This window comes from Haliaeetus albicilla, chromosome 5, assembly GCF_947461875.1.
Source record: "Haliaeetus albicilla chromosome 5, bHalAlb1.1, whole genome shotgun sequence".
Taxonomy (NCBI): domain Eukaryota; kingdom Metazoa; phylum Chordata; class Aves; order Accipitriformes; family Accipitridae; genus Haliaeetus; species Haliaeetus albicilla.
Genome location: NC_091487.1, coordinates 3967014 through 3989596, shown reverse-complemented (window position 1 = coordinate 3989596; position 22583 = coordinate 3967014). Strand labels below are relative to the sequence as shown.

The 22583-nt window shown below is 44.1% G+C and overlaps 2 protein-coding genes across 3 annotated transcripts in view; one reads left to right on the top strand and one right to left on the bottom strand.

Moving 5' to 3' along the window:
- Positions 1–582: 582 nt before the first annotated feature.
- PSMC6 (proteasome 26S subunit, ATPase 6) lies at positions 583–13554 on the bottom strand. The gene is made up of 14 exons (XM_069783085.1): positions 13391–13554; positions 12578–12657; positions 12183–12222; positions 11919–11971; positions 8131–8198; positions 7572–7686; positions 6537–6624; positions 6318–6379; positions 6097–6220; positions 5676–5737; positions 4504–4624; positions 4333–4413; positions 2223–2294; positions 583–1075 (listed from the first exon to the last, which is right to left on the bottom strand). The coding sequence occupies exons 1-14, from the start codon at positions 13515–13517 to the stop codon at positions 957–959; spliced, it is 1212 nt and encodes a 403-aa protein (XP_069639186.1). The 5' UTR covers positions 13518–13554; the 3' UTR covers positions 583–956.
- Positions 13486–22583, top strand: part of ERO1A (endoplasmic reticulum oxidoreductase 1 alpha) — a 22784-nt gene continuing 13686 nt past the window's right edge. The window contains exons 1-2 of one of the 2 annotated variants that reach the window (XM_069783083.1): positions 13486–13695; positions 21392–21511. In XM_069783083.1, the coding sequence (XP_069639184.1) occupies positions 13501–13695; positions 21392–21511 (315 nt within the window). In that variant the 5' untranslated portion in view covers positions 13486–13500. Of the gene's footprint in view, positions 13696–14297; positions 14469–21391; positions 21512–22583 lie in introns of those variants that run through there. The other variant, XM_069783084.1, reaches the window with a different exon arrangement.

The window sequence follows — 22583 nt, the reverse complement described above, 5'->3', positions numbered from 1 at the left end:
ACAAAGGCAACCCCCATACAGCAAAATTCCAACCTGGTAAGGTGCAAGCAAAGCTCTGTTCAGAGCTCCAGAAGTTTTAGGTACACCATTTTGCATGTCTAAAGCGGCACAGGTTCAAAGTATATTGGACAGTTCCTGGCTACAGAGCAGCTGAAAGGGGAACTTGGAAAGGAAATCCATCTCGCATATTTCCCCCACTACCCCAAAAGCTGTAATCAAAACTTTTATATATCAAACTGCTATCAGTTTCTGCACCTCCACTTAGATGCTTTTGTCTATAAGCTGGCATTCAGCATAGGAGTTATCCTAGCAGAAGGGAAGATGGCAAACATTTTAAAAGACTTGTTTACTTCTTGCATTCTGAGGAATTAAATGCTAGCTAAATCCTCTTCCCGGACTTCAGCAGTGAAGGAATACATAAATACCACTTGCCCTCCTCTGCCCGAGGGAAGGGTTGCCTCCATTTGGTATGTAAGGCATAGGACTCCAATACAATCCTTACACCAGAGAAAAGCTGCTCTTTGAATGTTGAAGACACAGAACTCGACTCTCTTCAAGAGTTACAGAGAAGGTACACCAGGATAAGCAGATTTAAACAAGTTTTATTCATAAACTGTTTGGGGAAAGGAAATATACCGATATAAAAAAAGTCAAGAAATGAACTGACTTTCTTAAAGTCTGCTAAACCATTCAGGCACATTTGTAAATTCACACCGTAATTGCTAAGAGAACACATCTCCACACATTTTACTTAACCTGGGCTGTAATGAATATTGTATTTCAGAACTGTACAGGAAACACACTTCTGTAGCCAACTTGCAACTAGTGATACCAAATTACTAGCTACATGTTACACAAACAGCTTACAATAATAATCAAGAGGTACATTACTTCTCTCTTTTTATACAATTAACCCAGTATGACATGTGCAGTCAATCACAAATTGTATGGTTAATTTAAACAGGTTTGTAGTCAAGCTTGGACTCCAGCTTCTTAGAATCAGCCACTTTTCTAACAGCTTTCATGAAGTCTTCCTGAACTACAAAGTCATGATCGGCACGGATCGCAAACATACCTGTGAAGAATAATTTAACAGCAATAAGTGGGTGCTTCTTGCAGCAACAGTACAGAGAAGACAGTACATAAAGATTTGCTCAAGTTAAAGTGAGAACAGATCCAAGTTACACTATCTGCATGTAGACTTTCACATGCAGGTCTTGAGTGTTGGGAAGAGGAATAAACTTCAGTGAGGTCCCCTTTCTGAACTAGGTGATCACTAAGAAGAAAAGTATAACTTGCTTTAAACTGTGAGTGTGTATTTACTGTGTTACTCAGCCTTCCAATGTAGGCAAGCCCTAAGCATACAATGAAATTATAATGTGGAAAACGCATAAAATAGTATTAACTATTTTATCACCCAGGTACTAAGAGACTCGGATTCTCCGCAAAAAGGAGAAAAATGGGTACCATCGCTGTTTCTGGAATGCATCTAGTTCTTATGAGACAGTACAACATATGCCATGATACTCAGCCAACAAGTGGTTAGAGGCCAGCTCCAGGTCAGAAATGGTATGGCTGGTTTTTATCTCCCATCATGCTGAACCTGAACTACAGAGATCTTTTATACCACACGTCACAAATCCACATAACTCTCTGCAGATCCAGCTTGTGTACGGCAGGGGATACTAGCAGGCGCAATGTCACATGAATGCAGTGCTACTGCTCCGAACTGGCAGCAGATCTGCACGCATCAGCTGGACTGTTGGTATGCCTAGCTGGGTTATCTGCAGACCTGATAAGAGACTTGTCTGTAACCTTAGAGGGAGCATGTAAAGAATCAAGTTCTGGGTGACTGTATAGGTCACAAGGAAACTTGGAAGAAAGAAAAGAGATTTTGTTCAAGTTGTTCCATCAGAGCTTCAGGGCATGTCACCATGCTGCTGCTTGTGCTTAACAGTCCAGACACACGTGACACACTGTGAAATATGCAACCGTTTTGGCATTTTGGTACTGTCCAGGTGCTAACATTCCATTAAGTAAATGCTACCTAGCCCTTAAGAATGGAATACAAAAAGTGAGCCATCAGTGAACAAGCGCCGCGTTCCAGCAAAATATTTTTGACCTCCTCATTTTAATCCATTGACAGAAGTATCGGAGAAACAGCTCAAGTGTTTAGCATTAACCAAGACTTAGCATATCAAAGTTAAGAGTTAAGAAAATACCTGCTTCAGTACAGACATTTCTCAGGTCTGCTCCATTAAAGCCATCTGAAAGCTTCACAATTGCTTCATAATCTATTCATAAAACACAAATGTCAATTAGAAATAAATTCACACTTCCCATTATGGATGCCACCAAAATACGTATCTAGCTAACAAAGAAACACTTTACTGTGATTTCAGTGCAAATAGACAGCTGTCCATTAGACTGACAAATTAAATCAACTGAAATAATCAGCTGTATTACCCCGTCATTAAAACAGAAATGTATTGCAGCCAAAAGCTCATATTATATAATTAAATGCCAAAGTTACTAACTTGTAGCTTTTCTTGCATTTCATGTTGATGCTTGTAACCACATCAAGGCAATGTTCTTATCATTTAAATGATGTAATAAAACCAGAAACTTATCTCCAAGTGATCATAACTCAGTCCCTTTCCACTCATAACAACTGCATCTACTAAAAGCATTTAATGTCTTGATATATTAAGCCTCGTATTTTATGCACATATATTTACTAAAAAAGTGGCTATGGTTATAGTTTCTAGAATCAATCTCTAAAACACTGCGTCTGTTGAGCCTCCAGCAAGTTCTGATTTTTGCAAGGCTGATTATTTAAAAAAAAAAAATAAAATCAACTTTTCTGCAAAACTTTTCAAAACAGTTTACCTTCTGTATGAAATTCAAAACATTTGAACTGAACGTTTTTATATTAAGAATCCAAAAACCCCTAGAGATTAGAAATTCTTCAACTGTATTTTAATTCCATGTAGCACAATGTCCTATAAACAAGTCTTCCAATAATTGGAAAGTCAAAAAAAACAAGCAGCGGACCAAGCAATGTTGAACATCACTGAAGACTCTGAACTTACAAACCTTGCAGACACCAATACTAGAGCAGGAGAATCTCACGCTGGAACCTGGAACAGGTCATTATCTTCGGATTTTAATGCAATTCACACCCCACCTTGCCAGTAAGTTCTAGCCTTCCTTTCAGGATCTCAAAGCTGAACATCATGGTCTTCCCACATCACGTTCGGAAATTTAGCTAGTACCCATCTGACATCTCACCCTGCTAAATGGTGTAAGGGAATGATCCTACCCTGCTTCCACTCCAGTGCCCAAAGATAGGAGAAAAAGGATGAAGTACTTCACCTCAGGTTCATGATTTGCTTTGGAGCTTCTTCTGTATCTTAGACTATAGTCACGTGCATGCACGTTTAAGCCAACATTAAGCAATCCTCAACCCTCTCACCCTCCCCCAGCTCATTCCTGCTCCCGAGTCACCCCCTCTGTTGAGCTGCAGCTGCTCGTGCAGCCAGATGGTGAACGAGATCGTTCCACTATCCAGATCGCACTGCCTGGCTGCATGAATAGCTCATGTCAGCAAAGAGGCGGGGCGGGTCGCATGGGGCTGGGAACAAGCAGGCAAGGTCTGTGGGGCCTTACTGAAATAAAAGGCAGCCACCATCATTTTAAAGGCAAATCACAATTACAGTTTTCTTGAGGAAAGCTCTGAAGTGTCACAGTAAAACTAAGACTCTGGTCAGCTTAGAGTAACAGAGTCATTAAATAAACCTCCCCCATTTTATCTGATTGATACTTCTCCCCCTTACGCTCTGGAGAGAGCTCTCTCCACCACTAACCAAAGACAAGCTTTGTTTCAGACAACAAGGTTTTCATTACACCATCTCCGAACTCCAAAGTAAGTTTCTCCATGACTTTTAAAGATTCTTTACTGTTTTCAGACTTCTGCAGCAACAATTTCTCTTTCTTTGGGGGGACTAATGAAAATGCTGTTTACTTGCATTAAGGTATTCCTTTAGAAACAGGAAACTACCTGATGAGAACCATGCTGATCTTCCAGTTTACAACTATGCTCCAGGGGTTTATGTTCAGTTTTCCTTTTCAAAGGAAGACTTAGCAGCAGTTCAATCAGGATGCATTAAAAGAAGAAAAAAAAAAGAAAAAAAAAAAAGAGAATTCCAAGAGAGGAAGTTGTGTGGCCAGTGTAAGGGTAGGAATTAGAAGGGCAGTCATCGTTAACAACTCACCCTCTTCACATTTTTACAAAGAGAAGTAGGAAGGATATCCAGGCAGCTTCCTACTTACCTATTTCACCGTGTTTAGTGATAGGACCTGCATGAATCTTCAAAATATCTAATCTGGCTTGTTCATTTGGTAGATCAATATCTAGAAAGAATTACAGCTTTAATAAAAGTGAAAAACCACAGCTCATATGGATAATACCCTCCTTCCAGCCACTGTGAAGCAGTAACTCACGGATTTTTCTATCCAGTCTTCCAGGCCGCAGAAGTGCAGGGTCCAGCGTGTCTGGTCTGTTAGTAGCCATGATCATTTTAACTCTGTGCAGAGTATCGAATCCATCCATCTGATTCAATAACTAATAGAAAACAGAAGTTTGTTTTTAAAAAACCCAAAATCTTCCTAGTGTGATCTATTGTACTTATTTTCTGCATAAGTATTTTCACCAAGATGTATGAGCAGTAAAGATAAATCAGAAAAAACCCTGCTACAAGCCTTTTAATGAAAGGCCACAGCCCCCTGCATATTCTATAAGCAATAAAGAAGAGCTTAAGAGAGACACTTGAAAATGCTTTGCTCAGAGAAAAAGATCTTGAGCAAAGCAGAACTCAAACGTGAAAGACTTGCCTAAAACAATAAGGCAATGAAAACAGCACAAGTACTAAAGGAGCCAATGGTTGGCTGACACATTTTGATTGTATTGCACTAAGTCCAGGACATTTAAATTAGACTTGGAGAACAGCCTCTAGAATACTAATACACATGTACGGAGACATTTCATTGTGAAGATTCAAAGTACTTGCTCTTTGATCACAGTGATTTAATTCTTTATGTAAGGCAGACACATTCTTTTGAACCAGACAAACTGTTTGCAAACATAGGCCAACGAAGTTTCCCATTAGCTTCAGAATTCTTAATTGTCACCAGTGGTTTTAAAATTCCTTTCACACAACCCTGTTTACCAGAGCAATTAGTACAGAAACAAAGAAATACAACTACTTCTCCTCTTAGTTTTGAAAATCAAACTGTAACAGTTCTAAAATTGTATAGAGTAAGTGTCTTTGGGACTAAAGGAGGCAAGCTCCACTTTTCCTTCTTTAAGAAAGAGGGGCCCTCCAAACCTTCAAAGAAGATGCAGCAAGCAGCAGCAAAGCAAAGTCACAGTAAGAAGAGAAAATATCCCAAATAATTTCAGCAATTTTTCTTTCAATTAGTCTCCAAGTTGAATGCATGGCTGAGTTATCAGGATGTGCAGCTGCCTTTTGTAAAAGCAGCATCTAGTTCACTTTTAGCTTAAAATTATTAACTCAGAAAAAGTTCTACCAAGCCAGATCACAGTGTAACAATTCACATCTGTATTATTACTTAGCGTGGACTGTACAGTACGTAGTCAGGGATTAGACACTCACCTCCATCAGAGTCCTCTGAATTTCTCTATCAGCTGAGGTGCCTTCAGAAAAACGGCGACCACCTGCAGCATAGCAAACTCCTAAGTTACAGTACTTTATTTTTGCCTCCATATAATACTGAATCTGAAGACAATTAGGTATCCCTTTTAAACTGGGGGGAAGTAGGTGTGGTAAAAGAGTTAAACGGACACATTTTTAAAATGCTTTTTCATGTAGTCAAAAATATCCAAGCCAGATACGAACAGGTGTGGTTCTAAGCTAGCTCTAATAGCTCCAGGAGGAAGCTGAACCACTTGTCCCATTATGTTTCTTCTGAACAAACATGCATGCACACTCTCTTTGGAGAAGACAGACTGTGGCTTTATAGCCATTTTCAGCGTTAAAAGGAGACTCTAGCCATCCTCCAGGCCGTTAGCCTTACCAATAGCATCTATCTCATCCATGAAAATGATACATGGCTGATGATCTCTGGCATAATTGAACATCTCTCTGATCAGTCGAGCACTTTCACCAATGTACTTGTCCACTATTGAACTTGACACCACCTTTTGAGAGACAAGAGACACGTGAATGAAGAGACTGGAGTGCAAACAGATTAAGCACGTGTGCATGTGCGCGAGTGCAAGAGTAAAATTACACTACCTTTAGGAAGTTGCAATCAAGCTGGCTAGCAACGGCTCTGGCCAAAAGTGTTTTCCCTGTACCTGGACAGACAAGAGATTGAAACTGTTTAACTAGTAACCCAACCTTGCATGCTAGCAACATTTAAAAACAAACAAACAAACAAAAAGAAACAAACAAGGCTACTGCCACAGTTTGAGAGCGATAACTAAGCATTCATTACCCTTTCAGGAGACTCACCAGGGGGGCCATAGAGCAAGCAGCCTTTTGGAGGTATAATTCCCACACGCTGGAATAATTCTGGGTTTGTAAGCGGCAATTCTATTACCTGTGAAGAGACAGATAAACAAAATGAGTCTCTGCATTTTAAAATAGATCAGCAATCCCAGGAAGCTAATGGTACACTTGCCAGGCTGTTTTCCAGATACCTGCATTCTTATTTATACGTGCAGCATATCTTGTATGAGAAACAGTTATGTAAGAAAATGTCAGATTGATCTAATGGAAAGATCCACAATCCTGCCCTTGTTGTTCAGACTTCAGCTCTGCAATGGCTTGTTTCTCTTGATGCTCTTTGCTCAAAACATGTTTTGCTGCGGTCGTAATACCACTACCCAAAGCGATTCTAGTAGTTTTTGTGCAAAATTCAAGTTTGACAACCAGCAAACCAATCCTATCTATGTCCTCCCACTTGACTTTATGGCACTCCCTCAGCCTAATGGGTCTCAGATCCTTCAAACCCTCTTCAGAGGATTTTCTTCATTTTAATCTCAATCCGAACTTCTGTAACAGTAGATAAGATATAACCAGTTTGCGAACTGGCCTTTGGTGATTAGAATAATCTTTCTCTGCTGCTGCAAGGTGTGTGCACAGCACACAAGCACTCTCTGTTACAGTCAGTTGGCTCACAGCAGCACGAGCTCGTCTTCAAACACCCGCATTCCTAGGCAGGCTTGCACAGCCTGCAGCACTGATGCCCAAACTAACAGGATTACTTCAGTATGAGTGCACCAGCACCCCGCAATCACAACGCTGTTTGTTACAAAGACAATTACAAAGCTGGAAAACATTTAAACAACACTTCAGAAGTTATCTTCTAGCATAGGAAAATGTGGTCTAAGTTAATGAAACATGGAAAGCGCTCATCTGATAGGATCCTTTAACAGTCTGTCTTATGACAGTTTAGGACAAACATCAGTAAGACATTTTTGTACTAAAAAACTTCACTCAGAACACATCCCACTATTTGGTAAGCATTTTTGAAATACTGGGTACCTCTCGCAGCTCTCTGATTTGTTCCGACAACCCTCCAATCTCAGAATATGAAACATCCCCTGGATCTTCGTGGGACATATTATAAACCAATGGATCCACTTCCCTTGGCAAATATCTGGAAAAAAGTTAAGAGTAGACATTTCTCACTGTGCAGACATATTTGTAAAGTTATTGCAATAAATTTTACAGCAACTATGAAAATTATTTCTTCTCTTCCCACCTTGATAACAAGACAAATGTTTGCTGAAAAAAACAGAATAAACCCCAAACCTAGCCAACTTTCTCAAGTTTTAAACTAAACAAAAGCTTCAAAAACTGCTGAAAATGCCAAGTTTTAACTGTTTTTTTTAAAGAAAACCAACTTCTTTTTAAATCATATATGATAGACACATAAGTCTTCCCTCAAAGTAATTGTCCTTCCTTAAGCCCTGCTTTGCAGAAAACATTTACAAAATATGACAGAACTGATTATTCAAATCTTTGTGTAACCTACTCGGATCACTTTTTTTTCCCTCCTTTACATGATGAGCAGAAGAGCAGTCGTAGAGCAGAAACCTACCTCATAATAGTCAGAGTGGTCATATCCAGAGCAACTCTTGTCCCCGGCTTCAGCTTACTTTTGTCAAGCTAGTCACAAAGAAGGTATTTCCATTAGAACCACACTCCAAAACAACGTCTGGTTTTAGCCAAGATGTTTACTGTAGTTTGCACTCTTTGCTCCATCACACACAAGAAGAAAACAAAGCCACTGAGCCTTGCCAAGCAGCTCATTTAGTAAACTCTGTGCCCCTGTCACCACTGGTTTTGGGAATGCTTAAACTTGTAAAAAGCTGGCCTGCTGTTTCATGGTAACATGAACTTCAGGAGAAGCGATCCAGGAGCTGGCCTAGACCAACGAACCTGTTGGTTGTCACAACTGGACACCAGCAAAACTAACAGACCACAATAATTTTTGTTAACGTTGAAATAGATCTTGAACAGCAAGTCATTAACTTACCTCTGCCACTTTTGAAAATAAATACTGTCTTCTAGATTGTAATTTTTTTTTCTTTTTTACTGCTGTCAATCTGACTGGATTAGTGAGAGATCTAATTCTCCCTTCTGTTCAACACAGCACAGACCCAGCTGTTTCAGAACAACTAAGCAATTCTCCTTTAAGGACACATAGAACAGCCTGCCCATTTGAATCCGAACTTGCCACCCTCCTACTCAACGGCATTCTCATTTCTGGACTGACAGAAAGGGCAAATAGATGCCCCTAACCTATTTTCTCCAAGCCTTCCATCATTTGCACATTTTCACATAAGTAGTTATATCCCATTTTCAAAGTCAGCCATTCTAGTTGTTACTCTTTTGCTGTCATTTACCTCAGATGCCCTACTCATCTGCCTCAGCAGTTTTTGTCTGTTTACTCCACTTTTATGAGATTTTTTAACACATTAGCAGTCCTATTCCAGTACCCCCTACTAAATTCTGCTGGGATTAAAACAACTAACTTGCATTTCTCACTTTGTTTTTAAGAAACCTGGTCTAGGAGAGCAGCCTCACCTCTCACACAACACAACCTTGAACAACAATCATAGAGATTACCTTGCCACTCTAATTTCTTCTCTTAAAAAAAAAAAAAAGGTACCCAATCCACATTTGAAGAATATGAAACCTATTTACCTATTTATTCTGAGCTTTACTGACATGGCGTCTGAAAAACAGGGATTTCGACAACCGTTTGCAAGGACTGCCTGAAGGTTTCCATTGCTCCCGCTAGGGGGATTTATAAGGTCCCTTGCACACATGGGCTCTTCAGTCTCTGGTAGTGTTCAGGATCAAGCTGTCACCCCTCCTTCCTGGGGTCACTAATAAGACCTCTTTCCAGCTGCCTAATCTTAAGAAATCTGTAAAACCTTGAAATTCTATCAGATTCAACACTGGCCAATAGATTTATGTTATTCTGCAGTGGGAAGAAAACAAAGAGAAACACCTGACCTTGAATTCTTTAGGAAATGCACTTTAGATAGGGAAGTAATTTTGTTTCAATTTAAACAGGGTCACAGCACAGCCACAAGGACTTTGATCAAAAACTAATTCTACTCCATGAAACACTCCATGGGAAATGATTTGCCTTGATATTTTGACATTTTGAAAACAATCATGGATATGTTTGTTTAGTCTCTGGTATCAAGGATCTTTTAAGATCGAAGAGTGCTTTTACTGAAGAATAAACTTGAAATGTGTATGTGTTGCAATGCCAGGCTCATCCAAGCACAACCTCTTCCTTAGCATTTATCTCTGTTTCAACGCAGAACCTCAAGACTACCTCATGTGCTCCAAAGTGGAATTAAGCATACTTATGTTCCAGAAAAGTACTTTGTTCATTCTGGTGAAAGGAAATAGCGAGTTTGCACCACAACATCTTGAAAGGTATGAAGCTTAAAGTTATGTATTTAAAGAGCATTTCAATACTACCAATTCTTGCAGATGTTTCATGCAACCAAAAACATATCTCATTGGTACACTCGAGGAAAGTCAAGGATATCTGTATATATACTACAAGAACTAACACACTTACTGGTACCCACGTTTCTCAGATAGTTTGTCTCTAAAAGGAAGAGAAAAGGTCCATCCTTACTGAGAAATACACAATCCACTGACAGTCAATGGCATAGGAAAATACTTATTGCATGAGTTTTGCTCCCTGCTTACTGCTAAGTGTTGTTAATTGTGGGCCTTTACCAGGAATTCCTCTGACACCTAGAAACCCCCCCTCTGCCCCTCTTTTTAAATTCTTCAAAGTATACAGTAGGCTCCCCGCTCTGCCACTTGCTTGCTGCCCCTCAGCTCCTACGGCCACCACAGCACCATTTTGGCTGAATCATCTAAATAGAGTTGGTTAACTTTTGTATGTTGGAGTTCTATTACATTGTTCTTCAATTTAACTTCCATGTACAAACCTTAAGCTAATCCAGAGATTCTGGGTACCGCAAAACATATGCGCATTAGTCTTGCAAACACATTTTTTTTCTTTACATAGAACCAGTAAGAGTTCAAAATTCTGCCAAGATCGACAGTTTCTCTTCAGAAAGACAAAGAAAAGCACCTCTAACATCAATACTACACCTGCGCTCCTTTTACTGAAGGAATTTCTATTTTTTACAACTTCCATAATATAGGAGAACATGCTACAATCATGATGTGTTAAAAGCTCAACTGCAGTTACCTTTCTCCACCATAAAGGAATCGGTTCAAGATGCACTGAGAGGTCACAGCTGTTAAAAGATCTTACACTTACTTGTGCATTAAAATAACTACATAAAATGCTGCTGCCTTCTCAGTATACATGATCCTTCCCTGGGATCGCTGTTCTCTGTTCAGAGACACCTTAGTGTCTAACATTTCATACATATTCTTCTTTGCTTCCACTTCTCAAAGTCAGGGAGGAGTGTAATAAAATCTAACTAGAGATTCACTTTTGCTCCCCCAACAGCTCTGCAGTTGCAGAACACTTGCACTAAGTATTGTGGTTCCTACTTAATGGGCAGCATTGGTGAGGAACAGCTGATCTACGGGTGTTAATTACTGTAAGTGGGTCACATTCAGTGCTCAATTAACCAACAAGCATTTTTTTAAACCATGCCTGCACTACATCCCTTATACTTTTGTATAAAAATAAAAAGCAAAGAGTACCTCTAAGTGATTCTTGCTGACTACAGAAGATGGATTAAGCTGGAAGCAAGGTTTTGTATTAAAGTGTCTTTACTTCTACAGAATGTGCTGTAGATCAAAAAGCTGTTGTCCTGTGGACTAGAAGTGCCACAGCTTTTTTTAACATCATTAAGGACAACTAAAAATCCCTCAAAGTGTTTAGAACAGGGGCCTTGCCCCCCATAATTATTTAGTGGAGTGGAGTGCAAAAGCATTAGAAAAAAATACGTGAAGAGCTACATAAAACACATAGTTACATAACATCAAATCTAAAGCTCAGCTCTATGACAGTAATGGTCATACGCCGTGCTCACAACATAGCAACAGGGACCTTACGCAATTGATAAATTTTCATAGTGATTAATTTTTAGAGAGTTCAAAATCCAGCAGAAAGACAGAGCTTCAACTCAGTGAAAAGAATAAAACACATGCAAGGTTCCACGAATGCTGTGGACTGCTTTGCTTTACTAGGAAGTTACACTACTAGCAGCTACAAAGAGGGAGGGCAAGCAGATACCAGTATAAAATAGATACATACACCTTAAAGAAGAAAATACATAATCCCACTAAGGACCCAGTTTATGAAAAGCAATTCTAATATTCAAGACCAAAGCAAAATTTTAATGAATATTCATATAGATCAGCTACCTGACGACGACAGCCAACCACATATCTTGGTCCATTTGTAGCCTTCACAATGACTGGCGAGAGAAGATCAAAGAAAAACATCAAAATTTACTTGATTCGCTGCTCTGAATTACGCTTCTGAACTACCCAGTATATTACATTCTTCTGCCAATACTCAGATCACCAATACTCGTAATTCTTTACTCCTCCAAATCTCTAGCTGGATTTTAACTACAAAAGCTTATTTTCACGATCTCAAAGAACATAACAGTCCAGCGTACTTACATTTCTCTTCTGTTAGCTGCTTAAGAACCTCGCCAACAATCTGCAAAAGAATAAACGCAGTATTAGCCTACAGATAAATTACCATTGCAAAACAACATTCAACGTGTTTCAGCACATGGAAGATGACTGTCAACTTTGAAATTCTTTCTCTTGCTTCACACCACTTGCCAGTACTTTTATTTCTTTAACACATCCCTGTTAACCAGGACAAACACAGGAAACCTCTCTAACCCCTACGTTCAGTGTCTCTGTCCCTGACGGTACAGCTCCTCTGTTAGCTATACCGTTCCCACTTAGTCTTTCTTGATACCAAAAACGGACTTAAACGCTACTTCCAGGCAAGTTTATTGTCAACCACCACCGCAGGATGCTATGACCTTGTTTCTCTTACGTACCTGCCCGACACTCTGCAAGGCCTTGAGATCATTTTCTGACTTTTCATATTGCTTGGTGAGCTCTTTCAGCTGTTCCCTTACTAGAAAAAGGAAAGGGACACAGGATTTTGCTGACATTCAATCCAACAGTAACTCGTGACCAGGCCCTTTTACAGCAGAACAGCAGCAGGTAGAGCTATATTGTGGGGGATCTGCACACCCAGTAAGCCTCCCTTCTGCGAGCACAGTGGAGCCCCTGCTCAGCAACTCCAGGGCCTGCCCATCCTCAACACAGCAGTGTCGCTTATTAGCGAAAAATCTCTGCAGAAGGCGTCTAAAGACCCAGTCTAGAACGTAAAAAGCTCAAATTCAAAGGCACTGGTGCTTCTGCATGGCACTGACTTTTGTACGGGGGGACATGCTACTGCCAGGACAGATGTAAGAGAGGACGTTTGCATCAGGAAAATAAAAGCTGACAGAAGAACCTTACGGGAGGGGGGGGAAGGCTGAGGAAAGAGAACAGCCCGGCTCGATCTGGGGGCGACAGGGCCTGACCCTCCCGCCCACCCCAACGCAAGGGGGGTCCCCAGGGCTGCCCGGCGGGGCCCTCCTAAGGGGAAAAGAAAACAGTCACGGCGACCGGCAGCGCTCCGACAGGGCCCCTGCCCGCCGTCCCTCCCCTCAGCCCGGCCGCTGCCCCGCGGGGCCCGGCTAGGCCCGGCCCATGACGAAGCGCCGGCAACGGCTCGACGGCCACCGGCTTCCCTCAGGGTTTCCCCGGTGCTCTTAACAGCGGCAATCCCCACAGCGATCACCCCCGGAGTAGACGCTCACACTCCTTGAGGCGACCGTCGATCTCTTTATGCTCCAGCAGCTTCTTGCGGTAATCCTGCAGCGCCTTGTCTCTCGGGTCCGCCATGATGAGCAGCCGCCGCTCATAGGGAATGCCGGGAAGGGCCATGGCCGCCGGGGGCAGGGCCGCGCGCCCGCCCCGCCCCGCCCCGCCCCGCCCCACCCCACACAGCGCCCCCTGCCGCCGCGGAGGGGATGGCATACGTGAAGGCGACGCGCATGCGCATTGCGACAGGCGCCAACATCACAGCCTGGGCGTCGTGCGGGCCGCCCGTCCCGCGTACAAAGTACGTGCTTGTATTTATCTTTTTGTCTGTGTGTATATACGTGCCTGTGTGCCCGTACCCGTTGCACCGAGGTGTCCGGTACGAGTAAGAGCCTTCGCAGGGAGTTTCACCACCACCACCCCCCATCCCGGTCCGCGGGTCCTCTCCTCAGCCGTCGCCTCAGGGTTTCCTGTCAGGGGTTTAGGCCCTTCGGGAGCTCGTCAGGCGCCAACGACAAAGGCGAGTCGCTAGACTACAGCCGAATTATAAATGCCGTTAACTGAATTAGCAAGGATTTGTTGTCGGCGCTGACTGGCAGCCGTTTAGGGATTAAGGAACGGCCGCGGCCGGTGGGGACGGGAGAACCCTTGCGCAGGCAGAGCCAGGATAAAAAGCCCGCGGCTCTGTGAGAAAAAACGGCGGGGGGAGCGCGGGCGGCAGCGGGTCCCGGGACGTCCCGGCACCGGTGAGTCACCGCGGCCGGGAAATCGGGCGGGCAGCAGCTTCGCCCGGGTCACCGCCGGCGAGGACCCGGACGCCCTTCCGCAACGGGGCAGCCCGCCGGGCCGGGCCGGGGCTGCGTGCGGTGCGGCGCGTAGCCGGCGGCGGCCGCGCCCCCGGCGAGGGGCGGTGCGCGGGGCGGCTTCTTCAGGCGGCGGAGGCGGCGGCGGCGGCTCGGTGAGATGGCGGCGGGTAGCGGGTTGCTGCTGAGGGCGCTGGGACTCGCCGTTCTGCTGCTGCCGGTGGTGCCCCGCGGGCCGCCCGGCGCGGCGGAGCGACGCTGCTTCTGCCAGGTGGGCTCCGGCCCGGGGGGACGGGACGGGACAGAGCGGGCGGCGGCGGGGTCCCTGCCCTGGGGGCGGGCGCGGGGGGTGCCGACCCTTCCGTGAGTACCGCTGGGTGCAGGTGTCTCAGCGCCTCGACTCCTCTCCGAGGATGGGAAAGCCTGCCTAGAGCAAAGGGACTCGGAGGGTGACTTCTGCCCGCTGAGCAGCACCATGCCCTCTTCCTTGCCTTCTTAACTGTGTTCTCTCCCTGCCCCTAGCAGGGAAGGTGAGTGTTTCAGCTAGGTCTTCCCTAACCACCCAGGTGCCTTTTGTCGGCTGTTTTAGGTATGTGTGTTACTATAATGTCTGGGAGCTGCCTCATCCCCTCTCCTGCAGGTCTGCCTGGCTGTGCCTCCCAACTCTGCTGTCCAGGAGAGAGTGTGGCTGCAGCAGGCACCTGCTACCCTACCCTGCCATGCCCAGGGGTGAGCTGGGCTGCCCCTGCTCGTTAGAGCTCTTCCAGGGTTAGTTCCCCTTGTTGATGTGCCAGGTGTCTTACCATCTGGCCCGGCGTGCTCAGTGCAACTTCCACTGATGTGCAGTAATGAGAGAACTGGGTATAGTCAAACAGCTAAATTTAGGGGAACGGTTGCTACACAGCTTCCTTTTAACTTAACTTTGCGCAAGCACTTTGGCAAGATTAAGGAGTGAAGATGGTACAGTGTATTTAGTGCTTTATTTTTGTTGCCTTTTAAAAAAGGAAGCTGTTGAAAAGCCTACTCTTACTGTATTAAAATGCTAGTGCTTAAATGGGAGTCAAATTGAGAGTGGAGAGAGAAAACAAATGCCATTGTGCACTTGGCTTGCCTTCTGGGTGGCTCTTGACAGTTGATTTTAATGTGGAAATGCTAAATACAAGCTGGACTGATACAGAATTGAAAAGCATGCATTTTGAGTCTATATCTCTATGGGGTTTTTGCTTGTACACTTCCTGCTTAGCAGTGAAGTTTGTCTCCTAAGGATTGAAGTCTGAGTCAGGAGTGTGGTATGGGATAAGAAGTCCTAACCACTAAATGAACTGGCATTCTGGCATAGTAATGGCTTGCAGGCTTTTTTCCTTGGGTAGAAGGAACCGGCATTGTACTTTGTACACTATTGGTTTGTTGCAACGCACTTCTTGTTTATGGAGTAGTGTATGGTTTGGTTTATTTTTCAGTACAAGTGTTCAGGTTCAAGATTTTTCCAGACTTTATTGCCTTTGGGAAAATGTGTTATGTAGGACAGCGTTTCTCACTCTTAGTAACCACTTAACCTTTGAAAAAAAACACCTGAGGGCTGCCTTGTCTTTTCATAAAAAACAATCTGCTGATCATCTTGCACCGAACTGGTCTGGTGGTTTTTATTTACGACCAAATAAAATATAGGGCAAGCCTTAAATGGTGTGTTTTATCTTCCTTTGTTTATATACTTGAAGGCCTGGGTATAGCTTTTGGTTTCTTCCTGTGAACCATCTCTTGCTGTCTCATGAGCTTGTCAGGTTAAGAAACCTTGATGTAGGGTGAATGGAAGAGCTTTGACTTGTCCGTCAGCCTGTGTTGGGACAGTTGACAAGGGCCACTTTTGAGAGCGCTTGCTCTAGCAATACTTCAAACTCTGACTTAAGTGGGCCATAATTCTGGAATGGGCATTGTGCTCTTGTCTGTCTACGACTAAGAGCAATGTCTCACCTGCTTTTTTTGACTGTTACTTTAGCTCCTCATTTACTTAGAGAGGTTGCTAACCAGTACTGAAGCTTTTCTTAGAAACATCCATCTGTTACTAAAACCACTTAAATTTCACATACTGTTTCTGCTTTCCAATCTGTCTTATTAGTGCTGAATAACATTTCAATATCAGATTTCCCTTGAACTTTACAAACAGCTTGTCCCCCACCCAGATATTCCTGTTTGCATTAATGCTTTAGTCAGCCATGAATCAATTCTCCATATTCCTAGTAATTACTGCTCATTTGCTGTTTACAGACTGATGTAGCTGCATTAAAGATGTGCTGCAGGTGTTCAGCAGCTTGCGATTTTGACTGGGTTTCCGGTCTGGCAGAGGACTGGTTTCCTTCAGGGGCATTTCTGTGGCCAGTATGCTGTCATTAGGGGTGAGTCCAGGCACTGAGAGTTACCTTGTTGTTACCTGAACAGACTTTCAAGCCGCTCTTAATGTTCTTGTTGAATTGGTGTTCACCTAACAGCCTCCCGGGCAGGAATTCATACCTAGGATGGTTCCTGATCTCTGTAGGGTGGCTCGAGAGGTAGCTTCCAAGTGCAGAGCAGCTGCAGATCCTTCTTTGCTAGCAGATGCTTGGAGGTGCCATCTGACAGCACTTCAGCCTCTGCGTTTTAACCCCATCGTGAGGCTCCCATGTGAGGTTTGCTTCTGCGTGAGCTTCGGAACCCCTGGTCCTTGTTTTCTGGGCAAAAGATGTGGGAGGAAGCACCTGGGCCAGCATATACTGCTTCCAGGGCAGATGCTGGGCATGACTGTCCTCACCTGGCTGCCAGCTACTTGTTCCAAGTGCTTGCAAGGATAAAAAGGAGACCTAGCTGGAAAGAGTGCCACAGGTAGGCAGAGCCACAAATTGCTTGTGCAGGACAACTGCAAGGAAGCTTCTGCTGGGGTAGCAGTGAAAGCATCGGCTTGCCGTCAGCCTGGGACTGGTGTGGCTTCTCTGGAAGAGCAGGCAGCTGCCAGTGAAGTTGGTACAGGCTAAAAGCAACTCCTCAACCACTGTAGTGTTCCCTTCCCTGTGCCCTGCTGTAGCTGCAAGTGGGAGATGCCGAAAGGAGTTTGCCTTCTTTCCTGCCCAGCTGTGCAGTAAATGGTGGTGTATGGGTCTGGGACAGAGCCCATAGCAAGAGAAGAAAGCCCTAAATCCACTGCCCAGGGGACATTTCTGTGACACTGAGGGAAGCAGAAAGAGGTAGGGAGAGACAGACCGGCAGTGCAGGGGAGAGCAGACTGACAGGGGCCTGGGATGGAGGTAAAGGAAGATGAAGCAAAGGCCAAACCCAAGGACTATGCAGAGTCCACGTGTGGCGGTGTTTCAACCTGCGTTACACACACAAGGCGGGTACATCAGTGTTAAGGGATTGAGAGCGGCTATTGCAGAGGGCCAGCCGAACGCCTTCCTCGGTGCTTACTCAGCAGCCGGAGCCACTTGTGTCACGTCTGTCCCAGCGGCTCCGTTGCATCTCTTCCCAGTGGGCAAACCCAGCCCTGCCCTTCGGTCTCATGCCAGGCTCTCACACCCCTGCTGGGTGGAGTGAAACCCATCGCTGCCGCTCGGCGCAGTGATTCACAGGTGCCAGCAAGCACATGGCACATGTTTGGGACTGCATCAATTTTTGTTTCATCTTAAACAACTGTTCTAATTATTATAGGCTGAAGATGTAGATAAATATTTGGGGGGGGGGGGAAGTGTTCTAAGGCACCGCCCATTGCAGGGCATGCTTGAGACATGCTGTAGCTCAACTGCTCTGACAGCAGGAATTGAAGTCCAAAACAAGTGAGTGTCTGGCTGCATACAGGGCTGAAAGAAAGAGGTTCTGGGGTGGCAGGTGGTCACGGAGCAAGAGGGAACTTTTGGGATGAAGACCGTGCCCTGCCAAGTGGTTTGATGCTGCCCACTTCCCTGTGTCTTAAAGCAGGTCAGTGCTGTTTGGTGGTAGCATCACTGGTGCTTGGATCTTGATCTCTGAGGAGGCTTGGCTCTTGATGCTGCCTTCCGTACTCCTTTGCCTATGAACTTTGGTAGGTTGGCCGCATACAGGCGGCATCACCAGGCCTGGCTTAGCTTTTTTTCCCAGCAGCCTGCTGGCTTAGGAGGCAGAGCAGGAAGGTAAGCAGGCCAGCGATACCTCATTGGCCATGTGCCGGCTAGGGAAACTGCCCATTTTTGCACAGTCTGACTGAAATTCTTGGAGGAAGAAGGAGTTTTCCCTCTGACTTGAGCAGAGTTTGAGTTTTCCCCAGTGCTTCCCCTTTGCCTGTGCTGCTTCCGTGGGCATATTCTTGGTGGCATTGTGGCTGATCTTCTCACCAGTGTTCTTCTAAACTGAGCAGCAGATATTCTGAGATCTCCAAAGCATGACCCCCACCAACTCCTGAATACTGTGGGAGTATCTGCAGCGCTTCACCCTGGATTATTTTCAGGATGCTGTTTTGCCAGGTTGGTTCCGACTTGAATTGGTCGCTAGACATAGTGAAGACAGGCCTGGCACAAATGGTGCATCCTGTTTCAGTTGAGGGCTGGCTGGGTGCTCCAATGTTACCTCTTACAGGGATTCCCTTGGAGTGACATGTTTGTCTAGCATGGATACAGAGAGCAGCTGAAGGTTATCCACAAATCTTTTTGTAGGCCACTTTTAGACCCAATCAATAAGCTGCCTGCCCCAATGGATGCCAAGTTTCCAGGAAATAAAAAATGTGGTTGGTTGGTTTTTTTGTTGTGGTTTGTTGGTTGTTCGTTTGTTGTTTTGTTTTGTTTTTTAATTTTGAAACAGCTTTAAATTGGGTAACTGGATTAGTAAATTGCGGCTTTTTTTATAGGGGTGATTCAGGCTAGTGGAAAGCTTAATTGCTATGCTGTTAATCTTCATTACCATGCAAAATGCCTGACAGAATACAGTACATGTGTGAGGTGGTGGGCTTCAATGTGAACACTAGAAATAGAAGTGAGCCTCCAAATCATGGTGCCTTAACAGAAACGATTTGCTCAAGTGGAGCAGGGCATTCTGGCATGCTCTGATAGATTTCCCTTCACTCCCCCTTAGGTCAGTGTGGCTGAGTCCAAAATATCAAATCTCTGTTGAAAAAAGCTCTTTGCAAAATACTGATTCCTGCTATGGAGCAGTCTGGGTCTAGAGCCTGGATTCTTTCCCCCTTGGTCCAGGGTGGCAGGAAGAAATTTGCACTTGCCTTTAAGGTGCTCTATGCTTAATCCAAGCCATTTTTTCCCCCACCTCCCCATTTCATGTGACTGTGTGCTCTGAGGGCAAGTGCTCTGTTTCTGCCTTCCTTCTCGGAAGGAGGGCAGGGAGCTTCATTTCCAGAGTATTAATTATAATGGTTTAAGTTGATGTGTAGCTCTTGCTGAGTTATCTGAGGGCTCTCCGGAAATGTGTCAAGGCAGGTGGCTCATGTTTCTCACGTGGCGCTCTTTTCTCTCTGCACATAATATATTTTGCCCTAATTGCGAAGGCTGGAGTAGCACCTTTTTTTGGATTCAGGGAGGCTTTTTCTTGAGGCTTGCAGGATTTTACGCCCATTTCCTGGGTCTGACTGCCAAGATGCCTGTGACTTCAGTTATCTGCTGCCTTTCCTGCAAGAGGGGTGATACCTGCTCCTGTTTGCTGTCCCACAGTGTTCAGCAGCCCTTAGGCTGGTTGAGTGTTTTAAATGTAAGAAAAGGGGGAGCCTCTTAAATACAATTCAGCGCCTTCTTAGGTGTTGTGCACCCCCCATCTGCCTGTTTGTTTCTGGCCTCCCCTGGGGAGCTTTTATGCCACCACTCGGCAGTGCGCTCTGTCACACTCAGCAGTTGCTGCCCGTGCCAGTGTTTCCAGGCTTACTCTGCTTGTCTCTGTTTCCAGCTTTCTCATGCACAGAGAGAAGGCAGAGATTGGACATAACCTCCTAGAATGGTGTAGTGTGGGGTACATCGTTTCTGTGCTGTCTGCTACGAGGTTTTTGTAGGCTTTCTGGGACAGAAGTGGCAAGAGGGTTTCTTATATCACGAACAGTGGCAAACGTCCCATTCTTTGCTTCATAAATTAACAATATTGTTTTAAAACAACTGCCTGATCTTAAGCCCCTGAATTTATCTGATACTGGGGAATGGCAGCTTGCCATGTGTTGTACTGCTACATCAACATCCAGGAAAAATCCCTGGCGTGCTGTTGAGAGTGAATGAGTAGTAATACTTGATTTTGGCCAGGGTGATTTCCCCAAGTACTCATCAGGGGGCGTGGGGGAAGCAAAACTACTTCTGTGTTGTGGGACTTTGTCATCCAGACAGTAATCTACGTGTCAGAAAGCCATAGCTGAATTTGTGCTACATTTTTTTATTGTATTTTTTTTTCTTCGGGGCTTGCACACAGCTTGTTGAGTTGTTCAGGATGATGCAAGAAGTATTGGCTTTCTACATCAGATTTAGAACAAATGTTTTCTTGCCAAATAGCTCTCTGAGGCAAGGAGAGAGACTGTTGCAGTTGCTGTGGTTCTGATCAAATGGCTGCAGCGCAGTTGATTAACAGCAAGGACTTTCTTTGAGAGCTGTAATCTTTGGTGGCATTATTGTTGTCTAACTGGTCCCTTACGCAAACACCAGCTCTCACCTGTATGCCATTCTACAGGAGTGACATACTGAGGCTAGTCTCAAATGGGAACCTGAGCTGGCAGCGCGTATGGCTCACAGCTGTTACAGCAGCTGACAGTGTCTTGCTGGATTTGGCCCTGACAGAAACATCTGTGATCCGTATAACTGTGTCTGATGTGTGGACCAGGGCTGTGTGTTTTTTGTGTCTGTGTGTGACACAGTCTAGTTGAATGTGTCTGTCATGTCTGCTTTTTGAAGAGATGGAAGTGTCTGCCTGATGATGCCTGTTACTCTGACATCAGTGAATTCTAATAGATCAATGTATGTTAGAGGAAAAGCGTTCCCAAATAAAAGTGCCTGTCCCCAAGCAACAAGTACAGGACAAATCCTAAAGGATGCATCAAAAGAAGTTCTCTGCCAATTCAGCAGAGTCTGGTTTAATGTTGTTTAATTCTGGTTAAACTTAACTAGTTGACTCACTGGTAAAAGGAAAGTGAATTGCTTTATTGTCTGCAGTGTTAAAAAGTACTGGCTAAGTTGTTCATAACTGTTTGTTTGTTGTTTGGGTTTTTTTATCCAACAGGTTACTGGTCATTTAGATGACTGCACTTGTGATGTAGAAACCATTGATGCCTTCAACAACTACAAGCTTTTTCCTAGACTGAATGAACTTCTGCAAAGTGATTATTTTAGATACTACAAGGTGATTTTCTCATTCAAGAACTGTATTTATTTTGTGTGCTGCTGGGTTTTTTTTCTGCTTTTTTTTTTTCTCTCTCTCCTCAGTCTCTCTTGAAGTTATTGCTGGTCTTTTTAAAATCAACCACCTATATTTTAATCCTGATCTTTTAAGAATGCAGTCAGTAAGCGGGACTCTTCTGTTATCAGGAGAATCTTAATGTGGTACAACATGCTTATAAGATGCACAATTTAAAAGATATTTTCTTAGGCATTTTTCCCTCTTAAGAACTTAAGCAGTAGACCAATGAAATGACTTCTTTCGTTGAGCTGTGGCTCAAGTCTTGATGACTGGAGATCCACATTGCATAATGAGAGTATTCATAGTGTCTTCCCATCAACACAGAAAGCCTGGTTTAGTTACCAAACAATCAGGTGAATTGATGGTGTTACTGGCAGACCATTGTCATCAGATGGATTCTGCTCCCATTCAGTGAGACTGCATGCATATCACTAAATGTGGGGTTTATTTGAGTGTGCTTTGGTTATGGGGCATTATTTTACCTGCTGCATACAGATACTGAACTGTCACTTTGCCTGGTTGTTTCTGCAGGCAAAGCAAGTATTTACTCTTCTGTAAGAACAGTTTAAAAAGTCCCTGACTTCACTGCACTGCAAACTAGAATGGGCCCATATATAAAGTCACAGGGGCAGAGCTGCTTTTCCCTACTCCCCCTTCCTACCAAACCCACAAAATCTTGTTAAATGTTAATTGTTTTCGAAGAATGATACTTGATACCAACTCACAGAAAAGAAAGACTAGGATTTGTTAAAGAAGTTAATGTCCTTTCCCCTTCCAGTGTTGGGATTTGTTACAGAAATACTAAGATTGGTCTGAATGAAGCATGAATGGAAATGTCTGTGTGTGAAAGCATCAGAAGAAACAGCAGAGCAAGGATTAAAAGGATAACCTGTACTCATAAGCAGGACATGAGGGATAGCAATCAATCTGGTAGACACCAAGGAATTATTTGTTCCTATCGAACCCAGGACGCTTGCACATCAACAAGTCCAGAACACAGATGACTTGACAGCAG

Coding starts and splice junctions, on each gene's coding strand:
- PSMC6 (XM_069783085.1), bottom strand. CDS start 13,517: ATGGCCCTTCCCGGCATTCCCTATGAGCGGCGGCTGCTCATCATGGCG. Junction 12,658..13,390: donor CGACGGTCGCCTCAAGGAGT/GTGAGCGTCTAC, acceptor TCCTTTTTCTAG/TAAGGGAACAGCTGAAAGAG. Junction 2,295..4,332: donor CACTAAACACGGTGAAATAG/GTAAGTAGGAAG, acceptor TTTTATGAATAG/ATTATGAAGCAATTGTGAAG.